This window comes from Falco naumanni, chromosome 5 (genome assembly GCF_017639655.2).
Source record: "Falco naumanni isolate bFalNau1 chromosome 5, bFalNau1.pat, whole genome shotgun sequence".
Lineage (NCBI taxonomy): Eukaryota > Metazoa > Chordata > Aves > Falconiformes > Falconidae > Falco > Falco naumanni.
The window spans coordinates 23,899,533-23,912,905 of NC_054058.1; the positions used below are offsets into that span (position 1 = coordinate 23,899,533).

Here is a 13,373-nt window from a genome sequence, read left to right on the forward strand (position 1 = left end):
TACATCCACTTTGCTTACATGCTACCTAACTTGATCCTCCCCTACCAAGGGTAAGTCTTCATCACTCCAGACTGTCCCACCAGCCTCAAGGGCCTGGGATTCATGAGGACCAGTGTTGCAAAGAAGGCACTGAGTACCTCCTAGAGTCCCTTGAATCCCTTTGAGAATTCAAGTTGTGTTTTACTGATCAGCCCTGGAACCAATGTGTCTTTGTTCACTGTTGTGGTGGGTGCCAGAAATTGATTAAATGATCAGTTTTGTATATTTGAGAGTGGGGGTTATTTTCTCACCTAACACATTTTCATCCTAAGGAGTTTATCTCAGAAGGTTCTGGAAAGGACACAGACATTGTCATAATTGCACAGCAGTTGGCTCTTGCTGTGTGTCCATATGGCAGTCTGTTCGGTCCAGAGTTCTGTCCCCCGTATTGCACGAGACTGGGCTCTTTGGAGGAAAGAATGAGAAACAAAACTGATCATTCCCTACCCAGCCATTAGTCCTGCAGCATAAAACATAGAGCCCATCAAATTCAGGTAATTAACTATGAATATTCTTGTTAGATAGGATTAACTTTTTGTTAGATAATTCTTTAAAAGTTCTTCCCAGTTTCTTGGTTTCAATTGTATCGAGCAACAATGACTTCCAATATACTGTTTCCTTTGTATTCCTTGTATACCCAATACTTTTTTAGTTTCATTAACTGTATTCTTGGGTTTTGTACAATGTAAATAAGACCATCTTATTCACATTTTCGTATTCCATTCATTATTTCTCTTTTGTGCTGCATTTTCTGTGTTTTTTCTGAATTAAGTCATGCCCTTCTCTCTTCATATATCAGTCATTTCATGTCCCTGATCACTTCTAGTCATCTGTCTCTGCCCATTTTATTTATAAATACTGTTATTAATCCTGTCATATTTAATAAGAAAACATACTGATTCTACAAATTGATTAAATCTTTAATTATTTTTCTGTGCGGGTATATGCATCCTCCACATTCCTACAATGTGGAATATTTATGTAAGAGAGTGAGTTATAATTGCAATTTTTAACAAAAAGCATTTAAAATGTTCTTTATGGGCACATTAATCCTTCATGTATCTAAACTACTTCTAGCTGCCTACTGATGCAGGAAAAGCACGTCTGTTGCTTGGTTTATAAGGTGCTTTTAAAAAATGATTTTATGGTTTTTTAAGTGTGGGAAAAGCAGAAGATAGAAAACTGGGATTTAAATTAGAGGGAAGCCTCATACTTGGGAAATCTTGAAATCAAGTGGGCATGTGCTTTGTCGTTTTAGAAAATTACGTTGCAGTTGTTACAGTTCTGACAGTAGCATAGTATTTCATAATCAGTGCTCGAGGTAGTATTTTTGGTTGTTGAATACCTGGCTATGCCTGTATTTTACTATAGTGGAGAACTAAGGGAAAAGATACTGTTACACTTACTAAAAAATATTTATTTTCTGTTGCAGTGCAAGACCTGCTCAGAGCCAAAACAAATAACCAGCTCCTCAGCAATCTATAACAACCCCAACCTAATCAAACCAATTCCAGTGAAGCCTAGTGAAAATCAGCATCAACGAGTATCTCAGCAAAGCAAGGTAAAATGTTTTGTGTGTTTTCTGACTAGTGCTGCTGTGAGTGAGTAACTGTGTAGGAATATTTGAGTCGGAAGGTCAGTGCAAGAATTGGTGGTGGAACCACTGTAAGGAATGATTTTAAATGCAAAACTAATCTGTTGTATAAAAAGCTCCACAACCCCCACCATATGATGTGGGAGCATTTAAATTACAGGCCTACTATCCTGATGCAACAAGGAAATACTTCTCTCTCAAATTTCAGATGTTGCTTTGGTTGCAAGCTGGTCTAGTCAATTACTGCACCACAGATTTTGTGTCCCTTTTTTAAGGTGAATTGAGTTAATCTAAATAAAGAAATGTCTCTTGATATATTTTCAAGCTAAATCACACTGCAAAATCCTAAAAGCTGAATTCAGCTGTGACAGGGAGATGCACAATAAGTGGCCCTACTTCATATGTGGGGAGATTTCTCTTACTAACATTGTACTGATGACTGAAAGGGAGGATGCTTTTTCTTGGTATTTAAAGTGAAGCCATGGCTATCTCAGATTCACTGTTCCCACATTAGCAGCTTGAGAACTGTCTTCTTGCCCTTCCTATGTGACAAAACTATTAAAAATCCTCTTGGGAGAAAAGAGCATAGCAGTTTTCTCAGCTTTTCTTTGGATACTGCTGGCTTAATATTGTCGCCACTGAATGTAACTTATGCGTGAGGAAGCTACGTTTACTTTTTTCTTTTGTCTCCTCACAGAACGTGGATCCTGAACCACAGCACTTGTCTTTGACAGCACTGTTTGGAAAACAAGAAAAGCCGGATGTCTCAGAACCACTTAATAAGCCGCATCAAGAGAATCTTCCTGTTAGGCAGGGTGTGGTACGTTCCCTATCCTATGAAGAACCCAGCAGGCATTCACCCTCTGCCGAGAAACAACTTTGCCCCGCCATTCAGAAGCTTATGGTGCGTGGGACAGACCTTCATCCACTTGCTGAGTTTCCTGAGAACCGACTCTGTGAAAATGGCAATATCCACCCTGTGGGTGAGACTTTCACTGGACTCTTCCAACCTGTGACTTCTCATGGTATTGCAACATCTCATGTAGTTCAGGATACTGCTGGCGCTCAGAGCTTATTACAGAAGTTACAGAGTCAGTCAGGGTCAGTGACTAAAATGGACCCCAGCGCAACAGGATCTGTGAACTCGACAGCTTCAGTGTTCAGCAGGACTCCTGCTGCTGTTGGAGCACCAGCAGCAACAGTAAATAATATGAGCCAGCCACCTTTGGTATATTTCAATGGTTCCCTACCAAGCCAGACTTTAGACTCTCAGACACTTGGTAAAGAACAATCCAAACTTCCTAGACAGCCACTTTCTCTCTCGGGCAATCAAGCAGCCAATTCTGGGGTGATTTCACCTCAAGAGTTACTGAAAAAACTCCACATAGTGCAACAAGAACAACAGTTACATGTATCCAGCAGACCAACCTTGGCAGCTAAGTTTCCGGTTGTTACTCAGAATACCAGTCCGCTGAAACCACTGGATTCCTGGATAGAAAAGGCACCAGGTACAGAAAAACAGAGCGCTCTCTTTCAGGTAAATGGGAAACCTCAACATTTAAAATAAATAAAAATATAGCAATCTTTTGAACTTGGTGTTTTGTAAGGTTACTGTGTTTAATGTTGTCCAGTATATTCTTGTTACTCTCTTACTACATGTTGCACATCATTCATTCTGCAGGTGGTGATTTAACAACATCAAGTAAGTTCTAATTTACCAAGCTGTGATACTGTAAATACTGAAGACTGTATCACTTGCACATCAGTAATGACCACAAATACTGCAGTCTTGGTGAAAAGTCATGTAGTTTTCAGTTGCTTGGTCTCAGGTTGTTGGGTATAATTGCTGGTTACAGAGTGTAATATGTTGGGTTTAATAATTTTTCTCACAAAACTAGTTGTAGCTTTCTTTGTGCAGGTATGCATCCCTTTGTATGCCAGTTGTTGAAGGTTCTTAAAAGGTCACTTATTTTCAAACAGCAGGTTTTTAAAGTATTTGTGTATCAGTGAATTAACTATCTTGTACCATAGCTACTACTTCTAGCTATTTGTTAGCTATTTTTTTATTTGCTATGTATTATTCTGAAAAAAGGACTTGTGCCAAAAAACCCCAAACCCCTTAATTCTGATGATGATAACCCTAAAAGTCAGACTGTACCTTATAAAATTCAGGAGATGTCAAGAGACCAGAGACTGGGTCTCTGGTGGCTGCTGTTTTCTGTTCTTTGGAAAAGCTTCACATGTAATTACAAAATGCCCCATCCTGGACAACTAGTGTCTTTGTTCACAACTTTATTTTCTGTAGGATCTTCTACATCTGAATGTCTTTAAATGTCTTGTTTGGGATGCATCTAAGCCCCTTTTAACATCCTTTATTATGGACAGACTGTCCACAAGACTTGCGTTGTATGGGAGTCTGACCTTGTACTGGAGTCTAGAAGTTATTTATCCAAATGAAAAAGCATTAGCTTTTTATTGTAAAGTTCAAAAGCTGCTTTTCTTTTGCAACTTCTTAAAAACCTGAATGAAAGACTACAGAATACTTCAGTATGCTCCAAGAATCCTCCTTATTCTAAAAAGTTATCCTACATGTGAAGAGGCCAAAACAGTCATTTAACAACTAAGGGCCACATCTGTGACTAAAACTGTGACAGGTCAAGATTTCTAATTCCATGAGAGAGGTCACAAGAAGATTAATTTGATATAGCAAATAACCATCATTATTTTTACTCTTTTAATTAAAGCAGCATGACTTTGAATGTGTGTGAAAGTTTTTGGGGGATTAGTCACTGAAATTATTCAGGATCAGTTGCTTACAGATGGTGCTCTGACTTTCCAGTGGAGTGCTAATGAATAAAAAGAGGATCCAGAGTCACAAAATTTACTTCTGTTTTCACTGGGAATGGAACTCGCCTGTTATAAATGAAAGGAATTATCTGATTCACTGGTACATGTACCGATAGTGTGGAGGCATAAAACATTCCTACTTTGAAGGTAGAAGTGAAACGAGACAGGGGCCAGGCTATACATTGTTAAGTCAGCATCCGTAAATAAAAAATGGCAAGTATGCTGATATATTTTCAGATTAAAAATACATATAGATGCTGATATGGCTAATGACTTAGTATCTGAGTTTATCTGAAAAAAATTATGCCAGCATTAGTTGCAATATGGAATGGGAATTACTGAGGTCTGACATAATGCAATTTCAGTAATTTTACTGCTTGAGTACAAACAGAACAATAGCTGGTGAGAAGAGAAGAATCTTCACTGTAATAAGTCTCATTCGCTGCATTCACTGTGATTATTGCTGCAAGTTTGCTTTAAAAGAAAAAAAAAAAAAAAAAGCAGGAGACTCTGAGTCTCACTTTGCATGGCCATGAGCAGACCAGGTAGATTGAGACTGCCTGGGAGCGGCTTCAGGGACTGACACAGCCACAGCTGCTATCAAAACAGTATTAGATGCAGTTCTTCTGATACATTTAGTATTGCTTATGAGGTTTAATACATAGACTAACAATTATAACAAAAGTATGACTAATTGTTGTTTAGGAGACCTAAAGCTCTGCAGTCTGTAAGGAATGGCCTCTTTTCACATGCAGCAGATTGCCAAAAAAGAAAAAAAAAAAGGCGGGGGGGGGGGAGAGGCAGAAAATGTATAATCAAGCCTGTATTCCTGTAGAATGCCATGAATTAGCCACATGAAATATGCCTACTTTGGTGGGGGGGTGGGGGGGGAGGGAAAATAAAAATTTGAAACAACTTCTGATGTCAATCTTTTTATAATACCATCCTTGCTGTAGACCAGAGGCTTTAAGATCTGCGGTGCCTGCAGACAGACATTCGAGTGAAATTGCATTGGCACTAATATATTTGCACATGCTCATGCAAAATTGATCAAAGCAGATTCTGACATATGCAGCAAAAGGTTTGTTCTTATAATTATTTACCTTTTGATACTGCATCTTCAATTCAACATAGAGAGAAAGAAAATTCTAAAAAGTCTGACAGGAGTAGAGAGGTATCTGGACAGTGTCCGTTGTTGAAAAGATCATATTAAAGGAACACCCTAAATCCATCAGCAGCACTAAGAAAATGAAAGCAACAATCTTTTCCACAATTGACACATTACAAGTCCAAGTTTAAATTGGCTTCTGCTGCATCTCCATATGGTGTAAAAGAACTGTGATCTCCCACATGGAAAGGAAGAGACCAGTTACAAAAAAAAAAGGGGGGGGGGGGGAGAGGATCAAAAAAGCAAAAGCTGAAGAATAATACTCGGAAGCATTCGGTCTGGTCTGGTGCCAGCCCTATTCTGTGAAGTATTCCTTATGCAGACAGTGAGTAACGTGTGCTTAAGGTGCAATAAAAAAGCATTAATCTGCAGTGGGCTTTTAAGCATATGCTTAGTATTAGGCATGACTTACCCTGATTATAGATACATGCATGCTTAAGTGTTTATGCTAATCAGAATTATGGTTTTAAAAGTGCTTACAATAACCTTGACACAAATTTATCTTTTCTTTGGAAGGCCATGTATCTTGCCTCCCATTTTTCTCATTTCTTGGAGCATTTTCCATCAATAACGTATTTTGTACATAGTGTTATGTCTTCTGCATATGTGCATGGTACCTAATATGAGCATCACACCATTACCTCTCAATTGTCCTGACTGCAGTTTCTGCATGAGATTGTAAAAATGCACAAGAGGAATGCAGATAGATACATTAAATTTGTTTTGAAAAGTAATTTAAGATTCTGTAGTTAAACAACATTTAAAAGTGCTGAATTAAACTTGAAAGATAAAGTAATGTTAGCATTGTAGCCAGCTTTATTTTAATATAACTGTCTTTAAAGTTCCTGAACAATTCTTAGTTTAAATGTGCTCAGTTTTGAGTAATGCCATGAAAAACAGAGGCCCACAGCACTCACCGGGTGCTGATGTTCCAGAGGAGCACTTGATGCATGTGGGATTCTGCATGCGTAGGAAGCAAGAATGGCTGCCAGTTTGCATTACAGAAGATCCAGTGCATTCCTTAGTTCATGGTGTTATGTGAATTTGCCAGCTATCGCGTTCTTTAGCTGCCAGCAGCCACGCAGAATATCAAACAGATATCTTGGTGAGCATTTGTGCTGCAGAGAAGGAATACTATATGCTGCAACAATTATTTTGCACATTTTTCCTTGTGTTCTTTCTTCATTGCTGCACCACTGACGGTAGACTCCTACTCTGTTATTAGTGACTCAGATATTTAAGTGTTGACCTGATAAAGCTGAAGGTAGTTCAGTACAGGCTGGATGAACAAGCAACTCAGATTAGATTCTGTGGAAAAGAAGTTGATTAACAGAATTTTGGAAGGGCTTGTTATGTCTGCTGAGAAATTACTCAAAGCTAAAAGATTTCCCCAAAGGCTATTAATGTCCCTGCAGAGCATTTTTAGTGCTTTCAGCAAAAGCATGGTGTTATAGGAATTGCACTAGTAATGCCAAGATCAGCATCCCATTTTCTGGTGAGTGTTAGTTCTCCCAGTGACTGAAGGTGATCGAGCTAAATCTAAAATGAAATCTGCCTGTATGTTTTTTTTAAAAAAATGTTGTTTATGTAAAAGTTTGTTAAATGGCAGAAGCTTTGAGCATGAGCTGTTAGCAAAAAATACATTTTCATTTTTGCCTACAGAAACAAATGCTATGCACTGAAAAAAATGATACATATATTTTCTACTCTTCTTCTGACACATTCATTTTGCAGTAACCTGTATATATTAGCTGTGTCACCAGTAGATGGCAATATTGCTTGTTCCATATAGTTCCCATATGCTTGGCAAGTCCTACCAAAAAGCTGTGTCTGTCCAGAGAAAACAAGTAATTTTTTTGTATGTCTTTTAAACCACAACATGTCTATTGACAGTAGTAACTGTATATTATTAGGAGCACAGTTTGTCTCAGGTTTTGTTTATTTTCCTTGGACTCTAGAGAGAAATGTCTTTTGATTTTGAAGGACGTGTCATCTAGGTCTTTGACCTAGTCTGTCATAGATTCAGCTACATTAGTGAGACCGTTTATCTCTTCCAGCTGCTCACCACCATTCCTTTGCTGGAGGTTCCAGCTCTTGGAGAGCAGTTTGTATATGCATTTTTTAAATCACATTAGGAAGAATCATCTCGTTTAAGCTAACCCTGCCAGTTTTCCTTGAAGTAGAGAAGGAGTTACTTCATCTGCATGGATGAATAGAGCAGAAGCATTGTACTAAGTGTGTGGAGCTGGTCAGTCTTCCACAGACAGGAAAACAACCTTCTCACTAACAGGAGAACATCTGTGCATAGTCTGAAGGTCTCGTTCCACAGAGGGATGTCACTTTGGACTTACATTGGTTTTCTTCTAAAATGAACATTGTTTTTTCAAGCATAGGTGCACAAACATATGCACTACCTTACTGTTTGAAGCAAACCTGCAATGAGTTAGGAATACCTTAACTCATTCATGAGCTTTGAACACAGACCTGATGATTGCTGTTATGATTACATGCCATGGGGCAGGGAAAAAGCTGTGGGTCAAGAGTTTGGTTTTTAAGTAGTACTCTATATATGAGAAACAATATTTACCTAAAAAGTGAACTGGGAGGTTTTTGCATTAGGTGCACATTGCATACTTTCTAATATCCATGAGTCTTTCCTGACCCCTGGTCTTTCTGCTTCCTTAAATTTTGTATAAAACAGCATGAGATCTCAGTCCTCTTTGTTTCTTTCTTTTTCTCTTTGTATTGCAGTCTAACTAACATTGTTCAGAAATGTCTTGGGTAGAACGATCATAACTGGGAGTGAGACAAGCTACAAAAAATATGAATGTTCTTCAACATTAAACTACTTCAGTTTGCATACCTAGGAGATAAACCTTAGAGGTTTATTCTTAATTTATTTTTTTCTTCAAAACTGAAATGTAACCCAGAACACAGAGTGATGGGATTTAGTAGCCTTTCACCTTCATACAGCAGCAATAAATCATGCTCCAGTCCAAACGAGAGGAGCTTTGGTGACTCATAACAATTCCTTTGTATGTTCTGTTGTTTGAAAAAAAAAATCAGATACTTGAATAGCGAGGAGATGGCTGATTAAGGATTAAGATTTATCAATAGAATTACCTGGACAGAGCTCTAATATCAGCAAACTGAGTGAATAAACTTTCTATTATGTTGTATATTATTTCTGATGGTATTTGCTAGTCCTTCATGTTTTGCAGTTCTAAGATGCATTGTGAAATTTAAAAGTAAAAGTTCTTTTGGCACATCTTTGCAGGTTGGCATGGATATGATACTGAGAGAACTTGCAGAACTACTGCAGCATCAAGGTTTTCCTTCTCTTTGAGGGCCTTTTTGATTTTGTCAGCTGCGTGTTGGTTAGGAGTCAGTTCTGTTGCTGACGGTGCCACCAGCACACTGTGGCTGTTCAGATCTTTTCCTTCCCCTCTCCTTAAGGAAAATGAGAAGTAAAAAATATATACACATATATATTTATAAAGTAATTTGGAAGTTATAATTGGAAAATACTTTCTAGTGTTAGGTATAAAGATTGTCTTTAATAGTGATATTTGCACGTAAGTATATTCTCAAAGATTAGACTTAATGACTTACTGTCCCCATGTAGAAGACTTAATAGCTGCATTCTTTAAGACTGCTGATACGTAATTGTAGTCTGATTTCTGTAATAAAATGCTCTTGTCCTAAGATCATTTGCCTATCTGACTTAATCAGACTTGAATCCGTTGCTGCAATCTCAGTTTGGGTGGAAGACCTTTTTATCTGGATTATGTAGGTGGTCCTGAGCTGGAGTTTCACATAACTGTATGAATTTCCAGCAGTCTCTGTACATGTTGCCAATCAATTTTTCTGCAGCCTTCATCATTTTTATTCCCATAGATTTAAGTAGATAGGTTTAATTGATGACTTCATTTTTATATGAACAGGTAATCTCACCTCAACGCATTCCTGCCACTGTGACTCCTACCTTGTTGATGTCCCCAATGGTGTTCACTCAGTCTACACCGGCTCCACCAAAAGCAAATGAAAGTGGGCGGTTAGCAGGAGCAAGCCAAGAACCTGCTGCTAGCTCAGCTAGCCTTCTTCTGCCATTGCAAACCCCTGAGCCATCTGCGGTCAACAGCAGCTCAATGACAAAGATGCAGCTGCAGGAAACACTTCTGCACCTGATCCAGGTAAAGCACTAAGAATTCTACTTTGCCTAAAATCCTGGCTCCCATTTTGATATAAGCACCCTATAATCAGTTGCATCTGTCTGTCTAGAGGCCAAATGAATAATAAAAATACACGTTAGAGGTTGTGCTGCTTACGGCTGCATGTTAACAGAGCACTATGGGATAGACTGGGGATGTGATAGCCTCTCACACTACTGGCTTGACTGCATTTTGATTAATGCATCTGATTCTGGGGTTCGGGAAAGATAATGAATTTGATGGAAAAGAACAAAGATGACTGAAAGCTTCATAAGGTTGGCCTATAAGCCAGAAAGATATCTGTTATATTTTTAGCTAAGGCTAAATAATGGGTGATTATCCTGGCTGCCAAATATTTCAGAGACACATGTTAGGAGTAAGAGGAATTCAGACGGGAAATTAAAATTGCAGAATAACTGTGAGCAACTTTAAAATATGGGTTAGATAACCTAAAAATATACTAGTTTGGTGTATGCAATGTAATTCTCTAGTTAAAATGCTAAAATTCCTTTTGCTGCAGTTTTTCAGGTTTAAATGTGACAAAGCATTAACATTATGTATGAGATGATTGTTTACTGCTCTGGGATGATATGAGTGATGATGAATATTTTTTTCCTTAACTTGCCATGTGATGAATATCTGAACAGTAGAAGTTGAGGAGAGATTATATAACTAAAGACCTGGCTATAAAGCACAAGGAATAGATGCAGAGGTTTAAGGATCCAATTTGTAGGCCAAAACTATGTGCATGTGTGGCTTTGGAGTAAAAATAAAAGTAATTATTAGAATGTTAAAGCTACCTAAAATGTGATTTAAGTTATAGACCCGGAAAAAAATACAATCTTTAACAAATCAGAGGCTTTTCTCATTTTACCCCATATTTTTAGATTGGTATTAAAAAATAAAATACCACATTATCCTGTCTTTACATACTTGGAGTATCTGGATAGTTGCAAATCCATATATGAAATGAAAAAGGAAACTAGTCAAGGAAAATTGAATTTTATCCTCTGAAACTTACTTGTAAAATGTGTATTTGACCCTGCTGTTTTTGGTGGCAGTTACCCGGAAATTATTTTCTGCCAATTTCTTACCTGTTATTTTCCATTATATAAAACTACAACCTCAGATGCTCCTGATTTTCCTCAAATAGTATCTTGATTTTAATTACACTCATATGTTTATGTGAGCTACTTAGGACATCTTTCTTAATGTGGGTTGACCCATTCTTGCAAAACGATCCTCAGAAGGAAAAAGTTAAACAAGCATCAGAGCCAAAGGAGCAGCATCAGTCAGGAGCATGAAGTCTAAAAGAGCTAAACAAGATGCAAAGGATATGCCTACGCAGGATTTAGTACAGGATAAAAACCCAGGGTGTTTCACTGTTCCTTCAGATGTGCTTGGAATTATCACTGACCTAATAGAGGAAACTACTGAAGGAAATCCCTAGGTAAATGAGGGCAAAGAGCAGAAATTACAGGGTTGTATCATCACCACACTATCATGCAAGAGTAGTGGATGCAAATTAAATCCACTGTGAGTTTGGGAAATCTGTTTTCTGTGTGCTCATTACTTCTTACAGAGATACAGTCGTGTTTGCTGCAGTAAAGTTTATATTCATGTCCAGTTCTTCTAAGACTACTAGCAAGGCTTGGAAATAATACATATATTTGGTAAAGGAAATCACCTTCCTGTTGCTCACTTTTTAAAATACAGTAAGGTTGAAAAACACCTGGTCCATGAAATGAAGAAACCTTGTAATGTCTTTACCCAAAACGCCTGTTATGCACTAACAATTATCTGTTTTGTTTTGCAGAACGACGACAACTTCTTAAATATTATTTATGAAGCATATCTCTTCAGTGTGAGAAAGGCAGCTATGAAAAAGTCTATGTGAAAGATGATTTTAAAATTCAATTTCTATTGCCTCCTGAACTCCATGAAAAAGGTTTCACATTTTTCAAGTACGTTTATGTTTAAAGAAATGAATGGTCTTAAGCGTTTTGCATACACATAGATTTTGCTTGTTGGCAAGTACATGCTGTATTGAGACAGAAGTGAGCGGGAATGGATTGTGCCTTTAGGGAGGGGAGCATCATGATACTGAAGACTTAATCACAAAATATCTTAAATTATTTTTCTTATATTTTTCCATACCTAGCGTTGGTTTCCCTGCGTAAGGACTCACTTCTCAGAATTCAGTTTCCTTTTTTACTTGCAGCGTGGTTATTCATTGTCTAGGTATTTGTCATGGATTTTCTCTGGAACGTCATACCCAGGTGGCCCGGTGAACGTGGCCACCTCTGACCACATGGTGGCAATGTGGGACCGGGTTTAGGAACGGGAAGATCCGGGTGACATCTGGGAAGGGAAAGTCTTGAGAAGACTGATGCATCATCGTGCTTAGTTGTCTGCAAAGCAGTTTAGACGAAATGTCATGACTTCCCCCAAATTTTTGTAGAAAAATCTTTTTCTATTTTAACAAGAATTTTTTTAGCTAGCTGTAGAAGCGGGACGCTGCAGGTGTTTTGAGGAAAGGGGCAGGGGGGGAGGGGGTGGTGTTTGTGAATGTACTTGCTCTCAGTGTAGCTCTGGGGTGGCATTGGATTCATGTTTCTATTATTCCAGATCCAATCTGCATTATTACAAGCAATGTACAACTTTGTTAAGGGGAAAGCTACCTGGTGTAAAAGTCCTATTAAATTTTTTTTAGTGTGTTCCTGGAGCACAGTGATTTCATTGATCCATTTCTAAAGAAAATAAAATGAATAATCCCTACTATGTGCTGATTTCATTTTATTGTACCATGGACTATGTATTTAGAATTGTTGGGTCACTTGTATTTGTATGACTTTAAAATGGTTTTATACTTGGCAGAAGACACATGAGGTTTTAAATCGATTAGAATAAATGACTGAAAGAAATTTAATGTGTAGTTTTATTAGCATCTGCTGCTAAAATGCCAGTTTACTACAGTTCAGGAAACCCAAAGTCGTTGCTGAGGAAGTATTTCTTTTGTGGGTGCAGAGAATCTAATCTGTAATCCACAAATGAGTGTACACTCTTCTTTACTGTGGGCAGTGATGTAGGCACAACTCAGTAGCCTCATCTATGAAGGTTCTTCAGTGTAAATTTGGATGCTGGTTTCAATTACCATAGTTTTAATGATGCAAACAGTTGCCCCTACCCCCATACATCTGGCCTTTCTCTAATGTTGTGATGGGGGGTGGGGGTGGGAATTTGCTCACATTCCTTGGGAAAGTGTCTAAATCAATTAAAAAAAAAGTTAAGAGCTACTTTCTTTATACACAAGTGAATAACCCATAGAGACTTGTGCCTACAAAACTGCTAGACTTTTCCTACAGCTCATAGAGAGCAAGTTGTATTCTAGTTCCATTTTGTTACCAAATTGCTTACAGTTCTTCCAGACTCAGTGAAAAGAACCAGGAAGGGCAGACTTTAAAGATAGCAAGTCCTAATTCTAATCCTGTAGCCACAATAATTTATATAGCCA

At 38.0% G+C, this 13,373-nt stretch overlaps 1 protein-coding gene across 1 annotated transcript in view; it reads left to right on the top strand.

The window, feature by feature from the left end:
- Window positions 1–12,637, top strand: part of DCP1B (decapping mRNA 1B) — a 46,995-nt gene extending 34,358 nt beyond the window's left edge. The window contains exons 6-9 of the mRNA XM_040594361.1: window positions 1,472–1,600; window positions 2,331–3,170; window positions 9,593–9,841; window positions 11,676–12,637. Of these exons, the coding sequence (XP_040450295.1) occupies window positions 1,472–1,600; window positions 2,331–3,170; window positions 9,593–9,841; window positions 11,676–11,756 (1,299 nt within the window). The 3' untranslated portion in view covers window positions 11,757–12,637. The remainder of the gene's footprint in view (window positions 1–1,471; window positions 1,601–2,330; window positions 3,171–9,592; window positions 9,842–11,675) is intronic.
- Window positions 12,638–13,373: the final 736 nt, after the last annotated feature.